Source organism: Dasypus novemcinctus, chromosome X (genome assembly GCF_030445035.2).
Source record: "Dasypus novemcinctus isolate mDasNov1 chromosome X, mDasNov1.1.hap2, whole genome shotgun sequence".
Taxonomy (NCBI): Eukaryota; Metazoa; Chordata; class Mammalia; order Cingulata; family Dasypodidae; genus Dasypus; species Dasypus novemcinctus.
The window spans coordinates 52,310,478-52,331,032 of NC_080704.1; the positions used below are offsets into that span (position 1 = coordinate 52,310,478).

At 42.6% G+C, this 20,555-nt stretch overlaps 1 protein-coding gene across 1 annotated transcript in view; it reads right to left on the reverse strand.

The window, feature by feature from the left end:
• Nucleotides 1–20,555, reverse strand: part of DIPK2B (divergent protein kinase domain 2B) — a 63,076-nt gene that overhangs the window by 8,314 nt on the left and 34,207 nt on the right. Inside the window, exon 3 of the mRNA XM_004473549.5 lies at nt 1,437–1,610. Coding sequence (XP_004473606.2) covers nt 1,437–1,610 — 174 coding nt within the window. The remainder of the gene's footprint in view (nt 1–1,436; nt 1,611–20,555) is intronic.

Consider the following 20,555-nt stretch of genomic DNA (forward strand, 5'->3'; position numbering starts at 1 on the left):
CAATCATTCTCTCTGGTGATTTTCTATGGTCTTCTGCCCATTTTAATTCACCTTCTCCCCTCCATGTTCGTGAATACCCAGCTCCATGGGGACATTTCTCACTCTGTGACTTGGAAGGGGGTCACAGGCCTACTGGAAATGGCTAGATGTGCAGCCATAGAGCCATGCCTGGGTTGGTGGCTCAATGGAGGAAGTTCTATGGTCTCCATTTGAGGAACCAGGGCTGGGAGTAACCAGTGTCTGCTGCTGCCTCCAAGGATGGAATGATGGGAGAAAAGCCCTGTGGGAGTGCAGGAAAACCAGCAACAACTTCTCCTTTTTTAGTATTTAAAATGGCAATTTTACTAGGCAGGTTTTAGTGGAAAGAGCATGGACTCTGAAGTCCGACAGATCTGGGTTTGAGTTTCATCTTGGACACTGGCTAAGTGACTCTGGCCAAGTCCCTGAACATCACTGGGCCCGTTTACTTATCTGGGGCATAGCAGGTGAGCAATACAAGTGAGCTGTTACTGTGTATTCAGCAGCCATCCATTTGCTGATATTTATTAGCTGTCTTTGCTGTGGCTTCCTTCACCTCTTCCTCTGTCTTCTCCCCCTGCTCCGTTCCCTTCTTTTACTACCTCTTTCTCTCTCTAGCCCTCCTCCTCTTCTTGTTCCTCCTTCCCACTTCCTAGTTTTCCTTGTGCCCATTATGAGACCCCTGTGTCCTGGGGTCATTGACATGACTAGCCACTACATGTTCTATAAATAAGCCACAAGGAAACCAATGACTTGAAAGAAACTGAGATTATGTTTTATGGATATTTATTTGTTAAATATCTGTCTCTACCACTGGACTGGAAGCTGCCTGAAGGCAGGAGCCACCAAGCCAGCCTTGTTCACCAATGTATCCCCAGATCCTCACACATCCTTGTTCATTTGGCCATTCCCCTTTAGAGCGACATTTCTTTTTCTCTTTTCCAAGAATAGCTGCAGGGCACATAGGGAGTCGGTAGGAGTTCTTTGGCTCATTTCCCTACCTCCTGAGCAATGTTACTGATCTTTGAGACACAGGTCACAGTTGCCCTCCTTCAGAAAGTCCCTCAAGGCTGCCTAAAGTAATTAAGATGGTACCTGTCATCCTCACTCACCCCCACTCCCTCTCCCCACCCTGCCTTGAGCTTCCATACTTCTTTCCTTTACAGCAACCACAGCACTTTGACACTGTAGAAACCAACAAACATGTATTGCATGCCACGGTACTATTATGGGCTGGTGCCCCAAGGCCTGTAGTGAAGGGGAGAGGGAGCTCTACCTACAGCCCTCCCCTTGGTCCCTGAGTAGGTGCTCCCCAAATTTGTGCTCCTGTCATGCCTGGTTCTCAGCAGAGTTGGCTCTCTCCCAGGAGGGGCTTGCCTGGGCCTTGGGCAGAGGGTTAAGGAGTGGTGGTTGCATACCTGTAGGAGAATGGGGTGCGCGTTGACGGCCAGTGTGTAGAGCAGACGCAGCTTGTCGCGGTCGGTGAAGTGGTCCATGAAGATGCTGCCGGCATCGGCTACCTCAGCATAGCGCCGTACCACGCGATCCAAGAGTCGCTGTGAGGGGCAGCGCAGAAGGGGGCTGGGCAGGCCCTGCCGGGATGTGGGAGAGACCCCCAAGAAGGGGACAAGGGTGCTGAGTGCTGGTGGAGGGATGGCCAAAATGGGGGAGGGGAATGGGCAGGCCCTCAGAGCGGGGGTTTGTGGGTAGGGAGGGCTCTGGGCGAGAGACCCTCAGAGAGAGGGCAAGGGAGGAGTCGTTCGAGCACTGCTAGAAGGCGGAGCCAGGGACTGAGGAGGCCAGGGAGGGGAAAGACATCCAGGTATATACTCCTTTTCACTCCTTATTCATTCCTGACTGAAATGAGGATGTGATGGCTGGTGCTTGAGTAGCCATCTTGTACCATGACACACTAAATGTTGGGGAGCAGCAAAATGAAAGTAGCTTGGATCTCTGACCATCACAGAGCCATTGTATCAGTCCTGGATAGCTTATGTATTAATTTCTTTTATGTGAAAGGGAGATAAATTTTTAAATAAAATGTTATTGAAATATATCATTCATACATGAAAATACATAAAACTTGTGAATGTACAAAGCAAACATGCATATCATCATACAAGACTCCCATACAAAAAGGGAGATATATTTTGATTTTGTTTATGGCACTGTTATTTGGATTTTTTTTTTTGTCACATGCAATTGAATCTAATCCTAAATGTCACAACAGAAAAGAGTGGAGGCAGGAAGGTCATTTAGGAAGATGCAATGGTCCAGATGTGAGATGAGAGAATGAAAAGACTTGAGATATTTGTTGGTGGTAAAATCTGTATGTCTTAGGGACAGGGAGTAGGAGGCAGGCAGGATGAAGGAGGAGTTGGAGATAATACCCAACATGAGGGACAACACAGGTATCATTTGTGCGATGGTTTTAAAACATGTTTGCAAACTTTTTGATTTTCCTGCCATCAAGGAGCAGAGTCTAAGCTTCCTTAACAACCATCAACAACTTGCCAGCCATTTGATTGAGCCATCTTGGAAGTGGATCTTCTGGTGCTCTATTGAATCACCCCAACTGATGGCTGGGGAAGAGCTTTCCCCACCAAGCCCTGACCAAATTGCAGATTCATGAGCAAAATAAATAATTATTGTTGTTTTAAGACAGTAAGTTTTGAAATAGTTTGTTATGCAGCAGGAGACAACTGATATATTTGTCAAGAAGATTCTGGGTCACCTCTAGAACTATAGCTGGAAAAGGCTTTGGAGACCATAATGAACCACCTTCTCCCTTTATAGTGGAGGCAGCTGCTTTCCAAGGTCCCACTCACAGCATGGGGCCTCCATCCTACTTCTGTTTGGTGCATGCTGGCCAAGCACAAGCTCACAATTATATTGGCCAATGGCAAACAGAATTGGGAAACAGAACATTTCCGATAAAATAACGATACATTTCAAAATCAGTTATACCCATTCGTGGGATTATCTACCATTTTGGAGCTTCTAAATAAATGCTCCCCTGTGCATACATAGGCTGTGGAACTAACTTACCCCTTTTGAACAAAAGGCAAACTGTTATGCTAGCTGGAATGACTCATTTTATGTGCTGTCTTGGCAAGGCTATAGTCCCCAGTTAATTCAATCATACACTAATCTAGGTTTTGTTGTGTAGGTATTTTTGTAGATGTGATTAGCATCTACATTCCATTGACATTAAGTAAAGGAGATTACTCTCAATAATCTGGGTGGGCCTCATCCAACAAGTTGAAAAGCCTTAAGAGTAGAACTGAGATTTCCCTGAGGAATAAGAAAATTCCTCTTGTGGACTGCAGCTTCAGCTTCTGCCAGAGAGTTTCCAGACCACCTGTCTGACCTACAGTTTTCAAACTTGCCAGCCCCCACAATCAGGTAAGCCAACTCTTTGCAATAAATCTCTACACACACATACACACACATACATATATACAATACACATATACATATATACATATGTATACATATATAGATCCTATGGGTTTTGTTTCTCTGATAGAACCCTAACATACACTGGCCAAGGAAAAAGTGTTTGTTCTTTGCAAAAAAGAACAGCAACCAAGATCTGAAATCTAGATTTGCTTTCACTTTTTAAACTTCTAGTGAAATCTGAATAGAGGAGACCTAACTTTCCTGAAGAATCATTTGACCTTAGTTTGGCATTCGTCCATACTCTAGAGTGTGTATGCTCAAAAAACGACACCACAATCAGCAGTGCTGTCATTTAAAGGGTTCTTACCAGAATGAAAGCATACAAGTTAAATTGTTTTGACAAATGATTTCGTGGCTCTGATGGAGGTACTTCAAAAATAAAAGAGCTCTGCTTGCTGTTTTCTCTAAAGTTTATCTATCAGTAGAGCAAAAAAGGGGTTTGCCTCAGAGCAGACCAAAACTTAAAGGTTATGTAGAATTTTGATACTCCTGTCGGGATTACCCTAGCTCTTTCTCAAGTTCTGTCTCAGGGGCAAGATTTGCCCAGCCTGATGGCCCTGCTAGAAGTGGAAGATGGCAGCAAAAGGACCACATCTGGGTTGGGGTGGGGCGAGTGATGGCCCCATCTAGGGGACCACACTGTGATAGAAAGAACCTGATCTTTGGAGTTGAACTCCTACCATCAGAGAATATTGTGCATGTATAGCTGGTGGTCCTATGTGATGGTGAACTCTGGAGAGTGGCACTCCAGCTGCACGTGGAGGGCTTTGTAGTGACAGCTATTTGACACCAGGGTTGGTGTGAACCAGGTGGGGGAAGGAAGCTTAAACTTTCTGGAAGTTCTGAGGTCAGACTCTAAGCCACATCTTTTCACAGATGTTATCTTGGCATGCACAGTGACTCTGAACCTTTAATTCTCTCTTGTCCTGGTGACTCTTCTGGAAACTTAAAGTCATTTTAAAAAAAAAGGCTTCAGACATTTATCGAAAAATGTAGTGACATTAATTTTCACATTGGGAATTAAACCAATTATTCTGACTCCCTTTGGGATTTAGATTTTAATTTTCACAGCCCAGCCTGATAAATGCAAATGGTAGACTGTATTATCAAGTGAAATACTCCTTTTTTCCAGACGAGAATACTAAGGTAAGCCCCAGGAAGGGAAAGTGGCTTGTTCAAGGTCTTGCAGTTTGTTGTCTGTGGTGCTTTGAAGCTGTATGTACTCCAGAAAAACATTTTCTTATATTTAATCCATTCCTGTGGGTAGACACCCATTGTAAGTAGGACCTTTTGAAGAGGTTAGTTCAGTTAAGGTGTGTCCCACCTTAATGAGGATTAGTATTAATCCTAGTGATGGAGTCCTTTATAAGAGAATGAAATTCAGACACACAGAGGAAGAGCTACAGGAGGCAAGAAGCTGAACCTGGAAGAGAAGGCAGAGACCAGGAGCAGTCACTTTGTGCCTTGCCATGTGACACGCTAACAAACCCAGGATCACCAGTAGCTAGCCGCAGAATGCCACAGTCTTCAAGGAGAAAGCATCATATTTGGACTTTCTTTTTCCAAGCCTCTAATGGTAAGCAAATAAATTCCCAATGTTTAAGCTGAACCATTTCATGGTATTTACTTGAGCAGCCCAGGAAACTAAAAAGCGTCCAAGCCTGCTTTTATATCCAAATCACAATAAGGCATTACAAACGATTTTATGGGGAGAAATAAAATAAATTGTTGAATCCAGAACAGGACAGTGTGTACCAAACTTGACTGACAATACAAATCACCCAGAGCACTATGAAAATACAGGTCCCTAGGCCTTTACCTAGAAATTCAGATTAGGTAGGTCCTGTGGAAGCCTAGGACTGTATTTTTGCCAGGTGTCCAAGTCATCTTGTTATCAGGCAAGGCTGGGAAACACGGGGGTGGGAGCATGGGAAATGAGGAGACAGGATATGATTCAGCGTTCCTATCTTAGGGGCTTTGGAAGAAGTTTCTGGGTAGACTTCTTCCTTGATTTTGGATGCAAATGTAATGGTTGTGCATTCTTTTTTTTTTTAAATTTATCCACCCCCCCCCCCCACCCATCGTTCTCTTGTCTGTCTGCTCATTGTTTGCTTGCCTTCTCCAGGAGGCGCCGGAAACTGAACCTGGGACCTCCCACATTGGAGGTGAGTGCCCAACATCTGCTCCTCTCAGGCTGTGGCATCTGCTTGTTTAGGCATCTGCCCATTGTGGCGGTGCTGCATCTAGTTCATTGAGGTGGGTGCAGTGTCTAGCTCATTGCAATGGGTGTGGTGTCTGCTTGTCTTCTTTAGGAGACACCAGGATCTGAACCTAGGACATCCCCCATGGTAGGCAGGTGCCCAACTGATTGAGTCACATCCACTTCCCAGTTATGTATTCTTTTTTTTTTTTTTAAGATTTATTTTATTTATTTAATTCCCCTCCCCTCCCCCGGTTGTCTGTTTTCTGTGTCTTTTTGCTGCGTCTTGTTTCTTTGTCCGCTTCTGTTGTCGTCAGCGGCACGGGAAGTGTGGGCGGCGCCATTCCTCGGTAGGCTGCTCCCTCCTTCGGGTTGGGCGGCTCTCCTTATGGGTGCACTCCTTGCGCGTGGGGCTCCCCTACGCGGGGGACACCCCTGTGTGGCACGGCACTCCTTGCGCGCATCAGCACTGCGCATGGGCCAGCTCCACACGGGTCAAGGAGACCCGGGGCTTGAACCGCGGGCCTCCAATGTGGTAGACGGACGCCCTAACCACTGGGCTAAAGTCCGTTTCCCCAGTTATGTATTCTTGATGGCAGAGGGTAAACACTTGGTGGAGGAGCACTTCTCCATCACTGTTCTGACAGCCATCACCTTTCCCCCAAAGTTTTGGCTTATAAAAACCAAAAGAATTGCCCTTTAAATGGGTTATGCACCCTGTAGTAAGGGAGCTCCAAAAGACCAGACAACCTTGAAAACTCAACCAGATGAATCTCACAGGAGGGAATCATGGGTGCTTGGAGGGGAGATGGGGGAGCTGACCCTTCAAATCACATCGCAGAAGCCTTGGACCTCTCTTCCAGATAGCAAGAGGGTAAAGAAGAATCTGGAATGTCAAGTTGCATCAGGAAAGGCATTGACTGTCCAAGGGCCACCGTCCTGACTCAAATTGGCCTTTAGGTCTATGCTGCAGTACAGGGTTGCAAGAATAAAAGGAGAGCTGGGTTCCTAGTTGCTTCCATATTTACATTTTCTGTGTTAGGTCAAGGAAAGGTGAAGATTCTAGGACTGCCCCTGTGGTCATTTCAGCCAGAAAAAGGTGCCAGCAGTCATGCTACTGAACAGTCCATTTTTAACCTGAAGAGCCAGAGAAGTTGTTTGAATTCTGTATTACCACCTGATTTTGGACTTCTCCTAAGCCTCAAAATATGTCCATCGTTTAAACCATCCCATTATATAGTATTTGTTTTAGCATCCAGGGAACTAAAACACAGAACCAATTTACAGGCCTTACAGAACACACATGTAAAAGGCTTGGTATGGTGAGAGGCACACTGTTTGCACTCAGTAAATGGTACCTATCATTGTCACCAGCAGCAGCAGCAGCACTGCCACATTATAGATGTGCCTTCTAACCAGATGGATACTCTCCATGCCCTATGTTTAAAATGGATGAAACCTCACCTCCAAGGGACCCCTGCTTAGGGAGGCAGAATGAGGCTGTCTTTGATGGGGTGGGTGAGATTGCATGGTGTGAAAGGCTCTGCCTAACGGGGTGTTGGTGGAGTGAAGCCAATTATTCTGACTCTCTTTGGAATTTAGATTTGGCATCTATCTGAGAAAGAGGGGCCAGGGCCAACTCATGAAAAGAAGCAGAGATACCATGAGTCAGGGGGACTGGAGACCCATGAGAGAGGAGCTGAAACATCAGATTCATGGTTGCTCGATGCCATTACTGCCTCCAGTTCCAGAAGCTTCCAGGCCCAGTTCTGGGCTAGGGATGACCTTACCACAAGCCTTTTATCCAGGGGTGGGCTCACTGAGTCTTTGATCCTCACCCCAGAAGAACCAAGCAGCCCACCAACTCAGAGAAATGTGACTTCATTGAGGCATAAGGGAAAGGCAGTGGGTTATGATAGGAAGTCCTGGGTCTACTGAGACTCAGCTTCTGCTTCTGCAAGGCAGGATGCTGAGGCTGCTTCTCCTCCCTCCTAGGAATAGCAGAAAGGTTAAGGAAGATAATATGTGTAAAACTCTTTAGAGCACTCCATGTCCAGGGCTCCGATTATCGAGCTCATTTCTCATATTAGTTATCCGAGTTGGTTCTGTATAACTTTTGGCTGTTTCCAAAAGCAAATATTATTCAAAAGACAAAGACTTAACACCACTGAGCATATCTGAATAGTTTCTCCAATGGAAATAAATGTGTGGAAGAAAAGAACAGTAGGTGCTCTTAGAAAGAGAGCATAAGACCAGAATGTGGTTTTCCCTTAGGACAAAAAGTCAGCTTTTCTCAGTAAGAAGGTTGTCCTTGCCAACTAGAGTTGGACGGTTGAGGGAAATCACAAACAAAAATTTTTTGCTTTGAGTGAACTTACTGTCCTCAAGCTCTCTTGGCCCCAAGGGAGAAGAAGATAAAAGCTCTAATGCTAATAAACCTGTGACTTTACTTTCCAGTTGCACACATTAACATCTTTTACATGATTTCGTTGTTAAATATGCTTATGAAATATGACTTATTATGTATCATAATTAATCAGTACATCATCACTAAAACAATGATGTTTTAATAATTGTATCAATTGTTGCAGATAATTAAACCCAAAGTTACTGAACACATCATCAAAATGTATTGTATTTAAAACCATGGAAATATGCCATTTGGTTTGTGTTATTAAGAGAACCATCTCACAGTTCTTTTCCTACTCCAGTAGATGGATTTTTCTTTCCTTTTGTTAAAGTTCTTTCTGAAGTTTTCTTCCCTGAAACCCAAATGCAACACAAGTCTTTTTGGTTTGTTAACTTTTCACTCTATGAGTGCCTGGCCACCAGGATGATTATTCTGGAGAAACCATTTGGATGATTTTTAAAAGGTAAGAAAGCCAAAACCGTCCTCTTAATTCTCAGCCATGTTACTTTATGGGCATAACTTGTACTCTTAGCTCACTGTTAATTAGTACTAGAGGAGGAAGGAAACTCTGTACAGTTACTAGTCCCCAAATGGTTTTGGTCTTGCTTTGAAATACGTAAAATATGATAGATCAATGAGAGGCCCTTTCCCCCATTAGGAAGTTTCTGTTACTGTTTGTCTAGGCTGATCAATTCAGGCTCCGTGAAACATAGTCAATGATAAAAAGCCAGCTACGAAGGGTAGAAGCAGAGAGGGGAAATAGACAAGAGTGGTCCAGACTTTAAAGTTTGCCTTGGATCATGTCAGTGTGGATAACACACACAGGAGGGTTGAATAGATGTTACAACAACATTAAATTAAAAATGAAACAGACTTGAAGGGGTGGGGCAAAGAATAGGAAAAGTTTTCCTTGCCCCAGAAGGCCCCTTCCCTCACAGAGCTCTGATTTTCACATAAAACCAATCTTCAAACTTTTGGTGACATCCTTTCCTTGGGCATGGCTTCTTGTTTAGATTCTTGCTATTCCCCCGAGTTTTCCAGGTTGAGCCCTAATGGACTATTCTCTTCCAGCAAAGCAGTTAAGAGAAGCTTGGTTTAAATCGTTGAGGAGGGTTCTCAAGGAGAGGAGTCATGAAGAGCTATGGGAGTGGCTTAATTTCACAGCTCATCATCCTATCTCTACAGGCATATCCTGGTGGATCTTCTCCATGCTTACTTCTTCTCCACACTTGACCGCTCGTCTGAACACCTGTACACCTTCATTCTAGTCTTGTGTTCCATTCGCCTGGGGAAGGATCTCTTCCTGCATGATTGCACAGCCTTCACCTCAAACTTCAAAGGTGAAATACTGGATTCCACACCATCTCTAGGGGGTAATATGATAAAGCAGTTAAAAGCATGTCCTTTACTTTCCATGTGCTAGCCGGACCCTGAGCCTCAGCAGAGTTGCAACACCTACTCTCTGGTTTGTTGGACTTACCCAGCTAACAGGGAGATGAAGATGGTCAACCACCACACCATGGAAGCGAGAGCTTACAATTGCAAGCAGGAAAATACCACCCATCAGTCATGTGGGATCTAAGCCCCCTCTCGATTTAGAGGTGGAATGGACATTGCCATCCCAGGGTCCTCAAGATGGAGGAATAAAATATGGATTAGAGTGGACTTACTGGTATTCTACTATAGAACTGTTGTGATTCTAGCAATGAAAGAAATTTTATCATTGATGGAGACAGTGCCCATGGGAGTTGCTGAGGACAGGGAGAGGGAAGAAGAGGTGTGATACTGGGGCATTTTCAGGACTTGGAGTTGTCCTGAATGATATCACAGGGACAGATGCCGGACATTGTATGTCCTGCCATGGCCCACTGGGTAGACTGGGGGAGAGTGTAAACTACAATGTAAACCACTATCCATGTGGTGCAGCAGTGCTCCAAAATGTATTCGTCAAATGCAATGAATGTGCCACAATGATGAAAGAGGTTGTTGATATGGGAGGAGTGGGGGATGGGGTGGGGAGTGGGGTATATGGGAACCTCTTATATATATTTTTTCTTCTTTATTTTCCTTTAAATATTACATTCAAAAAATATGAGGTCCCCATATACCCCCCCTCCACCCACACCAACCCTCCCACATCAACAAAATCTTCCATCATTGTGGCACATCCACTGCACCTGGCGAATACATTCTGGAGAACCGCTGCAGCACATGGACAGTGGTCCACATTGTAGTCCACACTCTCCCCCAGTCCACCCAGTGGGCCATGACAGGACACACAACGTCCAGCATGCATCCCTGCAGCACTACCCAGGACAACTCCAAATCCTGAAAATGTCTCCACACCATATCCCTTCTTCCCTCTCCCAACCATCAGGAGCCACCGTGGCCACCCTCTCCACATCACTACTACAATTTCTTCCCTTACTAATCACAGTAGTTCCCCAGCAAAACATGAGTAAGTCCACTCTAATCCATACTTTATTCCTCCATCTTGTGGACTTGGGATGACTATGTCCAGTCCCCCTCTACATCAAGAGGGGGTTTAGATTCCGCATGGATGATGGATGCAATTCTCCTGCTTGCAGCTGTAGGCACTCTTGGCTCCCTGGTATGGTGGTTGACCCTCTTCACCTCCCTGTCAGCTGGCCAGGGTAAGTCCAAGAAACCAGAGGGTAGGAGTTGCAAGTCTGCTGAGGCCCAGGGCCTGGCTGTCACATGAACCGTTCAGAGATCCAGGTCTCCTGAGTATACACCAAACCAAACGCCAACCACAGGTCCAGTAAAAGTAACAGAAAAGGCATGTGCAGAAAGGTTATATCTATGTCCAACTCCATCACACTCAGCAACATAAACTCCAAAGTAGGGCCAACTGACATGGCCCTGAACTCCAGAGCCATCTTCCTTGACCACAGAACCCAGAACCTGTGGGTTGCTGCAGCCCTCAGGAGAACCAGCACCTGGTTTCCATCTACCTTGGCTGTCTCTGGTACCTTGCTGAGGCATGCATAAGCATCACCCCCTGATGACCTCCTGACTCTTTTATGGAAACTCTTAGCCATATAAACTCACTTGTCCTTTCCATTTCCCCCTTTTTATCCAAAGTCAAAAAGCAGTTTTTAACACCTGATATTACATGTAGGCTGAGATATTCTGCCAGTCTGAGTTGACCTCTTTGTTCACATCATCACCTGGTACTTGATAGTAATCCCTTGGTGCCAGGGAAGCTCATCCCTAGGAGCCATGTTCCATGCTGGGGGGAAGGCAATGCATCTACATGCTGAGTTTGGCTTAGAGAGTGGCCATATTTGAGCAACATGGAGGTTCTCAGGAGGTAACTCTTAGGCACCCCACAGCTCTAGGCCTAGTTCATATTTCAGGCACACAGGCTCGTAATTGGAGCCATCAGTATCAAGGGCTCATCGTTGGACCATCCATTTTTATTGGTCTTTGCCATTGCACTTGGGGGATTGTTGTTGTTCCATTGGGGAATGTGATAGAGCTCCCCTGGTCAGGAATTCAGTACTCTCTCATCTGTCGTTTCCAAGTGAAACCACTATGAAAATATCCAAACCTTTTTATGTACCCTGTATACATGACCTGGAGAACTCCCTCCCAACCGTGTGCCCCCCACCAGTGACACCCCACCCAAGTGCTCCTCCCCCACCATAGTTGAACCTCTCTGTAGTCCAAACTTTCTTCGAAAAGGAAGCCCAGTATATTGCCAGGTTCCATTAATAAAAAAATGGAATATAGTGATGGGTTTAAAGGTTTGATATAGAATACATAGAAATTTAGAAAAATTAAATAAAGGAAAAATAAATTGGGGTATCAAAGAAATGAAAAGATGAAAAAGCTTTGTTTTTGACATTTTGCCTTTCATCACTGCTACAGGTGTTGCCCTGTATGTACAGTGGCAAGGCAATTTCTTCCATTTCTTCCTCAGTGTCTACCTCCTTTCTTTCTTTTTTTCCTGATTATTAAGTTTCTCTTGACATAAGTTTTAGGTAACAGTAGTTCACATATTCAATATATGGTACTCCCACATATCCAACATCAAACTCTTTGTCCCTTCCCCAACAGTGATCTTTTTACATGTTCATATTATATTTGCTGCAGCTAATGTACAGATAGCTTTCAAACATGGTTCCATTTGGGTTTACATTATGGTTTATATTTTAGACTATACAATTTTCTAAAATTTTAGTTATCTTATGTTTTACATTGTGTTTACATTTTAGCCTATAGACTTTTATACATTTTTGGTGTAATTTAACATGACCTATATCCATCATGGCATGATCTTGTGGAATACTTCCATTGCCCCACAGTTACCCTGATTCCATGTATTCAACACCTCTTTCCCTTTCCCCACAGGGCCCACCATGACAATCTTCATTACTTGAGGGACCATATTCAGAGATACTTACAACAATATATAGGGCTTCACATACTTGACTGCCCTAATCCATTGGGAGCCACTGATTCTCTCAAGAGATACAATTCCCTCTGTTTGAGAACATCAGTCCTACAAAGGATGTGGGTATACCTTCACTCTCGTTGTATGGGTCTCTACCCAATGATATAATCCACTATGACAAAATGAGCACTCACAAACTCCCCAGAAGCTTGCCCTGTGTCAGATGCCTACCCCCCCTTAAGCATCCTAAACAGGCAACCTTCCATATTACATTATCTGAAGAGTTTTCTTTGCATCACAATTTCAACCACATACCTGATAATGCCCCATGATCAAATGTTTCCCTCACCCTTTCCCCAATTTCTTGGGCAATCTGACCCATCCTCCCATTTCTAGTGCCCTTAAAACTCATGCAGCCCCACCCAAAGTTATTCCTATGCCCCCATTTTATCCCTTCTCTATACAAATACTTACCTCCAGCTTATCATAGATTTCACCCAAGTAGCTGTCAGCTCACAACCATCCTCTACCCTCCAATTACCTTAAAATTTGTCATCCAGTCTCTAGCTCTCTGAGACAGCTTGGTTTACTATTTCATATCAGAAAGATCATGTAGTATTTGTCCTTCAATGCCTGAGTTGCTTCACTCAACATAAGGTTCTCAATATTCATCCATGTTATCACATGTCTTTGTACTGTATTTGTTCTTATAGCTGAGTAGTATTCCATTGTGTGCATATACCATATTGTATTTATCCATTCATCTGTGATGGGCATTTGGGTTGATTCCAACTTTTGGCAATAGTGAATAGTGCTGCTATGAACATTGGTGTGCATATATAGGATTGTGTCCTTGTTTTCAGATCTTCTCGGTCTATACCCAGCAGTGGAATTGCTGGGTCATATGGCAAATCTATAGCTAGTTTTTTGAGAAACCGCCAAAATGTCCTCCAGAATGGCTGGATTCTTCTGTATTCCCACCAGCAGTGGATGAGTGTTCCCATTCCTCCACATCCTCTCCAACAATTGTAGTCTTCTGATTTTTTGATAGCTGCCAGTCTTATGGGAGTAAGATGGTATCTCATTGTTGTTTTGATTTGCATTTCTCTAATAGCTAGGGATTTGGAGCATTTTTTTCATGTGTTTTTTAGCCATTTGTATATCATCTTTGGAGAAGTGTCTGTTCAAACCTTTTCCCCATTTTTAAAATATTTGCTGCTTCTCCTTTTTTTTTGTTTTTATTTTTTTAACGTTACATTAAAAAAATATGATGTCCCCATATACCACCCACCCCCCTCACCTCACTCATCCCCCATAACACCACCCTACTCCATTATCATGAGACATTCACTGCACTTGGTGAATACATCTCTGAGCACTGTGGCACCTCATGGTCAATGGTCCACACCATAGCCCACACTCTCCCACAGTCTACCCAGTGGGCCATGGGAGGACATACAATGTCTGGTAACTGTCCCTGCAGCACCACCCAGGACAACTCCAACCCCCGAAAATGCCCCCACATCACATCTCTTCCTCCCACTCCCTACCCCCAGCAGCCACCATGGCCACTTTTTCCACACCAATGCCACATTTTCTTCGATTACTAATCACAATATTTCATGAATAGAATATCAGTAAGTCCACTTTAATCCATACTCTATTCCTCCATCCTGTGGACCTTAGAATGGTTGTGTCCACTCCACATCTATATCGAGAGGGGCCTTAGATTCCACATGGATGCTGGATGCAATTCTCCTGCTTTCAGTTGTAGGCACTCTTGGCTCCCTGGTGTGGTGGTTGACCTTCTTCACCTCCATGTTAGCTGAATTGGGTAAGTCCAATAAACCAGAGTGTAGGAGTTTCAAATCTGTTGAGGCTCAGGGCCTGGCTACCACATGGTCAGTCCAGAGATTCAGGTCCCCTGGGTATACACTAAACCCCAGCACCAACTCCAGATCCGGTAAAAGTAAGGAGAGGGTTGTGGACAAAGATCACATCTGAGTCCAGCTCCATCACACAGAAACACAAACTCCAAAGTAGGGCCAACTGACATGGCACTGAACTCCATCCACCATGACCATAGAACCTGTGGGTCTCTGTAGCCATCAGAAGAACCAATACCTGGGGTTTTATCTACTTTATCTGTCTCTGGGACTCTGCTGAGGTGTGCACAAGGGCAACCCCTCTGATAATCTCACAGCTCTTTTTGAAGACTCAGACATATAAACTCATTTGTCTTTTCCATTTCCCCCTTTTCTTCAGGTCAAAAAGCATTTTTAACGCCTGGTAATTACATGTAGACTGAGATATTCTGCTGGTCCGAGTTGACCCTTTTATTCAAGGTTATTTTCTAGTTACATCATCAGCTGGTACTTGGTAGTAATCCCTCAATGCCGGGGAGGCTCATCCCCAGGAGTCATGTCCCACACTGAGGGGAAGGCAACACATTTACATGCTGAGTTTGGCTTCGAGACTGGCCACATTTGAGCAACATGGAGGCTCTCAGGAGGTAATTCTTAGGCACCCTGCAGCTCTAGGCTTTGTTCTTATTTCAGGTGCATAGGCTCACAAGCATAGTCATTAGTATCAAGGGCTCATTGTTGGACCTTCCTTCTTTTTTGGTCTTTGCCATTGCACTTGGGGGATTATTGCTGTTCTTTTAGGGAATGTGATAGAGCTCCCCTGGCTAGGAACTAGGCACTCCCTCAGTTGTTGTTTTTAATTGTATCCACTATGAAAATATCCAAACATTTTTATGTACCCTGGATATATATCCTGTAGAAGTCCTTGCCAACCGTGTGTCTCCTGTCAAAAACATCCCACACCAGTACTCCTCCCCTGCCATTGTTGAACCTCTCTGTGATCCAAAACTTGTTCAAAAATGAAGCCCAATCTGAGGTTTAAGATATATCTAGGGGATTTGAATCTCTGGACTGACCATATGATAGCCAGGCCCTGAACCTCAACAGACTTCACCTCCTACACTCTGATTTAATGGACTTACCCCACTCAGCTAACATGGAGTTGAAGAATGTCAACCACCACACCATGGAGCCTAGAGTGCCTACAACTGAAAGCAGGAGGATTGCATCCAGTATCCATGTGGAATCTAAGTCCCCTCTTGACATAGAAGTGCGATGGACACAACCAATCCAATGTCCACAGAGAAAATGTGGCATTGGTGTGGGAAAAGTGGCCATGGTGGCTGCTGGGTGCGGGGAATGGGAGGAAGAGATGAGATGTGGAGGCGTTTTCGGGACTTGGAGTTGTCCTGGGTGGTGCTTCACGGACAATTATGGGACATTGTAGATCCCCCCAGGGCCCACTGGATGGAACATGGGGGAGTATGGGCTATGATGTGGACCATTGACCATGAGGCGCAGCGATGCCCAAAGATGTACTTACCAAATGCAATGGATGTGTCATGATGATGGGAGAGAGTGTTGCTGTGGGGGGAGTGGGGGGTGGGGGCGGTGGGGTTGAATGGGACTTCATATTTTTTGAATGTAATATTTTTAAAAAAATGAATAAAAAAAAAGAAGCCCAATATATTGCCAGGTACCACTAATACTAATGGAATATAATGATGAGTTTAAAGGTTAGATACAGAATACATATTAATTTAGAAAAATTAAGGTAAAAATAAATTGGGGTGTCAAAAAATTTAAAATGCAAAAGCTTTGTTTTTGATGTTTTTCCTTCCATCATTGCAATAAGCGTTGCCCTGTATGCAAATGGGCAAGACAACTACTTCGTCTTTTCCTCAGTGTCTATGTCCTTTTTTATCCTTTTATTTCCTAATTATTAAGGTTGTCATCACAAAAGTTTTAGATCACAGTATTTCATATATACAATATACAGTACTCCCACATATCCAACATAAAACCCCTTTCCCTTCCACAGCAATAATCTTTTTACATATTCATACTATATTTACTGACACTGATGTATAGGTATTGAGACAATAGCTTTCAAACAAGGTAACATTTGGGTTTGCATTGTGGTTTATATCTTAGACTGTAAATTTTCTAAATTTTTAGTTATCTTATGTTTTACATCATGATGTACATTTTAGCCTATCAGCCCCTATATATTATTCGTGTAATTAACATGTGTTATATCCATCCTTCCGTACTCTTGTGGAACACTTCTATTGCCTACACAGTTACATTGATTCCATCTATTCAATACCTCTTTTCCCCTCCCCTTAGGGCCCACAGTGACAAACAATCTTCATTGCTTGAAAGGTCATGTTCAGAGATACTTGCAACAGTGTTGAGGGCTTGACATGCTCAACTGCCCTAATGCATTGGGAGCCACTCTTTCTCTCGAGAGATACAATTCCCTCTATTTGAGAACATCAGTCCTCCCCAGGATGTGGGTATACCTTCACTCTCATTATATGGGTGTCTATCCATGATATAACCCACTATGGCAAAATGAGCACTCACACACTTCCTAGGAGCCTGTCCTGCATCAAATTATCCCCTTTAAGCATCTTAAACAGGTAACCTTATTATATTTTTGAAAAAGTTTTCTCAGCATTATACTCTCAACCTGACAATCTCCTATATTCGTACATTTCCCCACCCTCCCCCCAATTTCTTGGGCAATATTACCCATCCTCCCATCCCTATCCCCCATCAAGTCCACAAAGCCCCACCCAAAGGTAACCCTATGCCCCCATTTTATCCCTTCCTTGTACAAAAACTTACCTCCAGTTTATCATAGATTTCTCCCATGTAGGTGTCACCTTATATCCTTCCTCTACCCTCCAATTTCCTTTAAGCCTATCATCTAGTCTCTAGCTCTCTTAGGCAGCTTGGTTTACTTATTTCATATCATTGAGGTCATGTAGTATTTGTCCTTCAATGCCTGTATTGCTTCACTCAACATAAGGTTCTCAAGATTCATCCATGTTATCACATGTGTTTGTAGTGTATTTGTTCTTATAGCTGAGTAGCATTCCATTGTATGTATATACCACATTTTATTTATCCATTCATCTGTTGATGGGCATTTGGCTTAATTCCAACTTTTGGCAATAGTGAATAGTGCTGCTATGAACACTGGTGTGCATATATCAGTTTGTGTCCTTGCTTTCAGTTCTACTGGGTATATACCCAGCAGTGGAATTGCTGGGTCATATGGCAAATCTATAGCTAGTTTTTTGAGAAATGCCAAACTATCCTCCAGATGGCTGGATCCTTCTGCATTCCTACCAGGAGTGGATGAGTGTTCCCATTCCTCCACATCCTCTCCAGCACTTGTAGTCTTCTGTTTTTTTCATAGCTGCGAGTCTTATGGGAGTAAGATGGTATCTTATTGTAGTTTTGATTTTCATTTCCCTAATAGCTAGAGATTTGGAGCATTTTTTTTCATGTGCTTTTTAGCCATTTGTATTCTTCTTTGGAGAAGTGTCTGTTTAAATCTTTTTCCCATTTTTTAAATGGGTTGTCTTTCTTCTTATTTTTGAGATATAAGAGTTCTTTATATAGCAGGTTACAAGTCTCCTATCAGATATATGGTTATCAATTATTTTCTCCAATTCTGTAGGCTTTCTTTTCACTTTCTTGACAAATTCCTTTGAGGTGTATAAGGCTTTAATTTTGAGGAAGCCCCATTTATCTATTTGTTCTTTTGCTGCTCATGCTTTTGGTGTAAAGTTCATGTAGCCATTTCCTATTACAAGGTCCTGTAGATGCTTCCCTATACTGCTTTCCAAAGTCTTTATGGTCTTGGCTCTTATATTTAGGTCTTTGATCCATCTTGAGTTGATTTTTGTATAAGGTGTGAGTTGGTAATCCTCTTTCATTCTTTTACATATAGATATCCAGTTCTCCAGGCACCATTTGTTGAATAGGCCATTCTCTCCCAGTTGAGAGGGTTTGGTGGCTTTATCAAATATTATATGACTATATATATGAGGATCTATATCAGACTCTCAGTTCGATTCCATTGGTCTGTGTGTTTCTCCTTGTGCCAATACCATGCTTTTTTCACTACTGTAGCTTGGTCGTGTGTTGTGAAGTCAGGTAGTGTGATTCCTCCAATTTTGTTATTCTTTTTCAATATGTTTTGGCTAATCGGGGCCTCTTTCCTTTCCAAATAAATTTCATAGCTAGTTTTTCTAGTTCATTAAAGAACACTCCGTTGATTTTTATTGGGATTGCATTGAATGTGTAGATCAGTTTTGGTAGGATAGGCATCTTAATAATATTTAGTCTTCCTATCCATGAACAGGGAATATTCTTCCATTTATTTAGGTCTTCTTTGATTTCCTTGAACAGTGTTGTGTAGTTCTCTATGTATAAGTTTTTTACATCCTTAGTTAAATTTATTCCTAGGTATTTGATTTTTTATTTACTATTGTGAATTGTATTTGATTCCTGATTTCCTCTTCAGATTGCTCATTACTGGTGTACAGAAATGCTACTGATTTTTGCACATTGATCTTATAACCTGCGACTTTACTAAACTCATTTATGAGTTCTAGAAGCTTTGTTGTAGATCTCTCAGGGTTTTCTATGTATAGGATCATATCATCAGCAAATAGTGAAATTTCGACTTCTTCATTCCAATCTGGATGACATTTATGTCTGGTTCTTGCCTCAGAGCTCGAGCAAGTACTTCTAAGACTATGTTAAATAGGAGGGGTGATAGTGGGCATCCTTGTCGTGTTCCTGATCTTAGAAGGAAAGATTTTAGGATTTCACCATTGTAAATGATGTTAGCTGTGGGTTTTTATACTTTTTATCATGTTCAGAACGTTTCCTTCTATTCCAATCTTTCGCAGTGTTTTTATCAAGAAAGGGTGCTGTATTTTGTCAAATGCTTTTTCTGCATCTATAGATATGATCATGTGATTTTTTCCTTTAATCTGTTTATGTGGTGTATTACATTAATTGATTTTCTTATGTTGAATCATCCTTGCATACCAGGAATGAACCCCACTTGGTCACTGTGTATAATTTGTTTAATGTGTTCTTGAATATGATTAGCAAGTATTTTGTTGAGGATTTTTACGTCAAGTTTCATTAGAGAGATTGGTCTGTAATTTCCCTTTTTTTGTGTGTGTTTTTGTTTGGCTTTGTTACTAGAGTAATGTTGGCATCATAGAATGACTTAGGCAATGTTCCTGTTGTTTCGATTTTTTGGAAGAGTTTAAGCATGATTCATGTTAGTTCTTTCCGGAATGTTTTGTAGAATTCACCTGCAAAGCCATCTGGTTCAGGGCTCTTTTTAGCTGGGAGGTTTTTAATGACTGATTCTATCTCTTTACTTGTGATTGGTTTGTTGAGATCATCAACTTCTTCACTTGTCAATGTAGGTTGCTTATGTGTTTCTAGGAATTTGTCCATTTCCTCTAAATTGTTGTTTTTGTTGGAATATATTTTTTCAAAGTATCCTGTTATGTTAGTCTTTATTTCTGCGGGATCAGTGGTGATATCTCCTTTCTCATTACTTATTTTGTTTATGTACATCTTCTCTCTTTTTTTCTTTGTTAGTATAGCTAAGGGTTTGTCAATTTTATTGATCTGCTCAAAGAACCAGCTCTTGGTTTTGTTTATTTTTTCAAGTGCTTTCCTATTTTCTATTTCATTTAGTTCTTCTCCCATCTTTGTTATTTCTTTCTTTCTTCTTCCTTTGGGGTTAGTTTGTTGTTTTTTAACTAATTCCTCCATGTATGCATTTAGTTCTTCAACTTTAGCTCTTTCTTCTTTTCTGATGTGTGAATTTATGACTATAAATTTCTGTCTCAGTACTGCTTTTGCTGCATCCCATAAGTTTGGATATGTTGTGTTATCATTTTCATTAGTTTCAAGGCAGTTCTTAATTTCTTTTGAGATTTCCTCCTTGACCTACTGTTTTTCTGAGAGTGTATTGTTTAACTTCCAAATTTTGGTGCCAAATCTGGGTCTGTGGCCCTTGCAGATTTCCAGCTTCATTCCGCTGTGGTTAGAGAAATTATTTTGTATGCTCTCTATCTTTCTGAATTCATTGAAACTTTTCCTGTGTCCTAGCATGTGGTCTATCTTGGA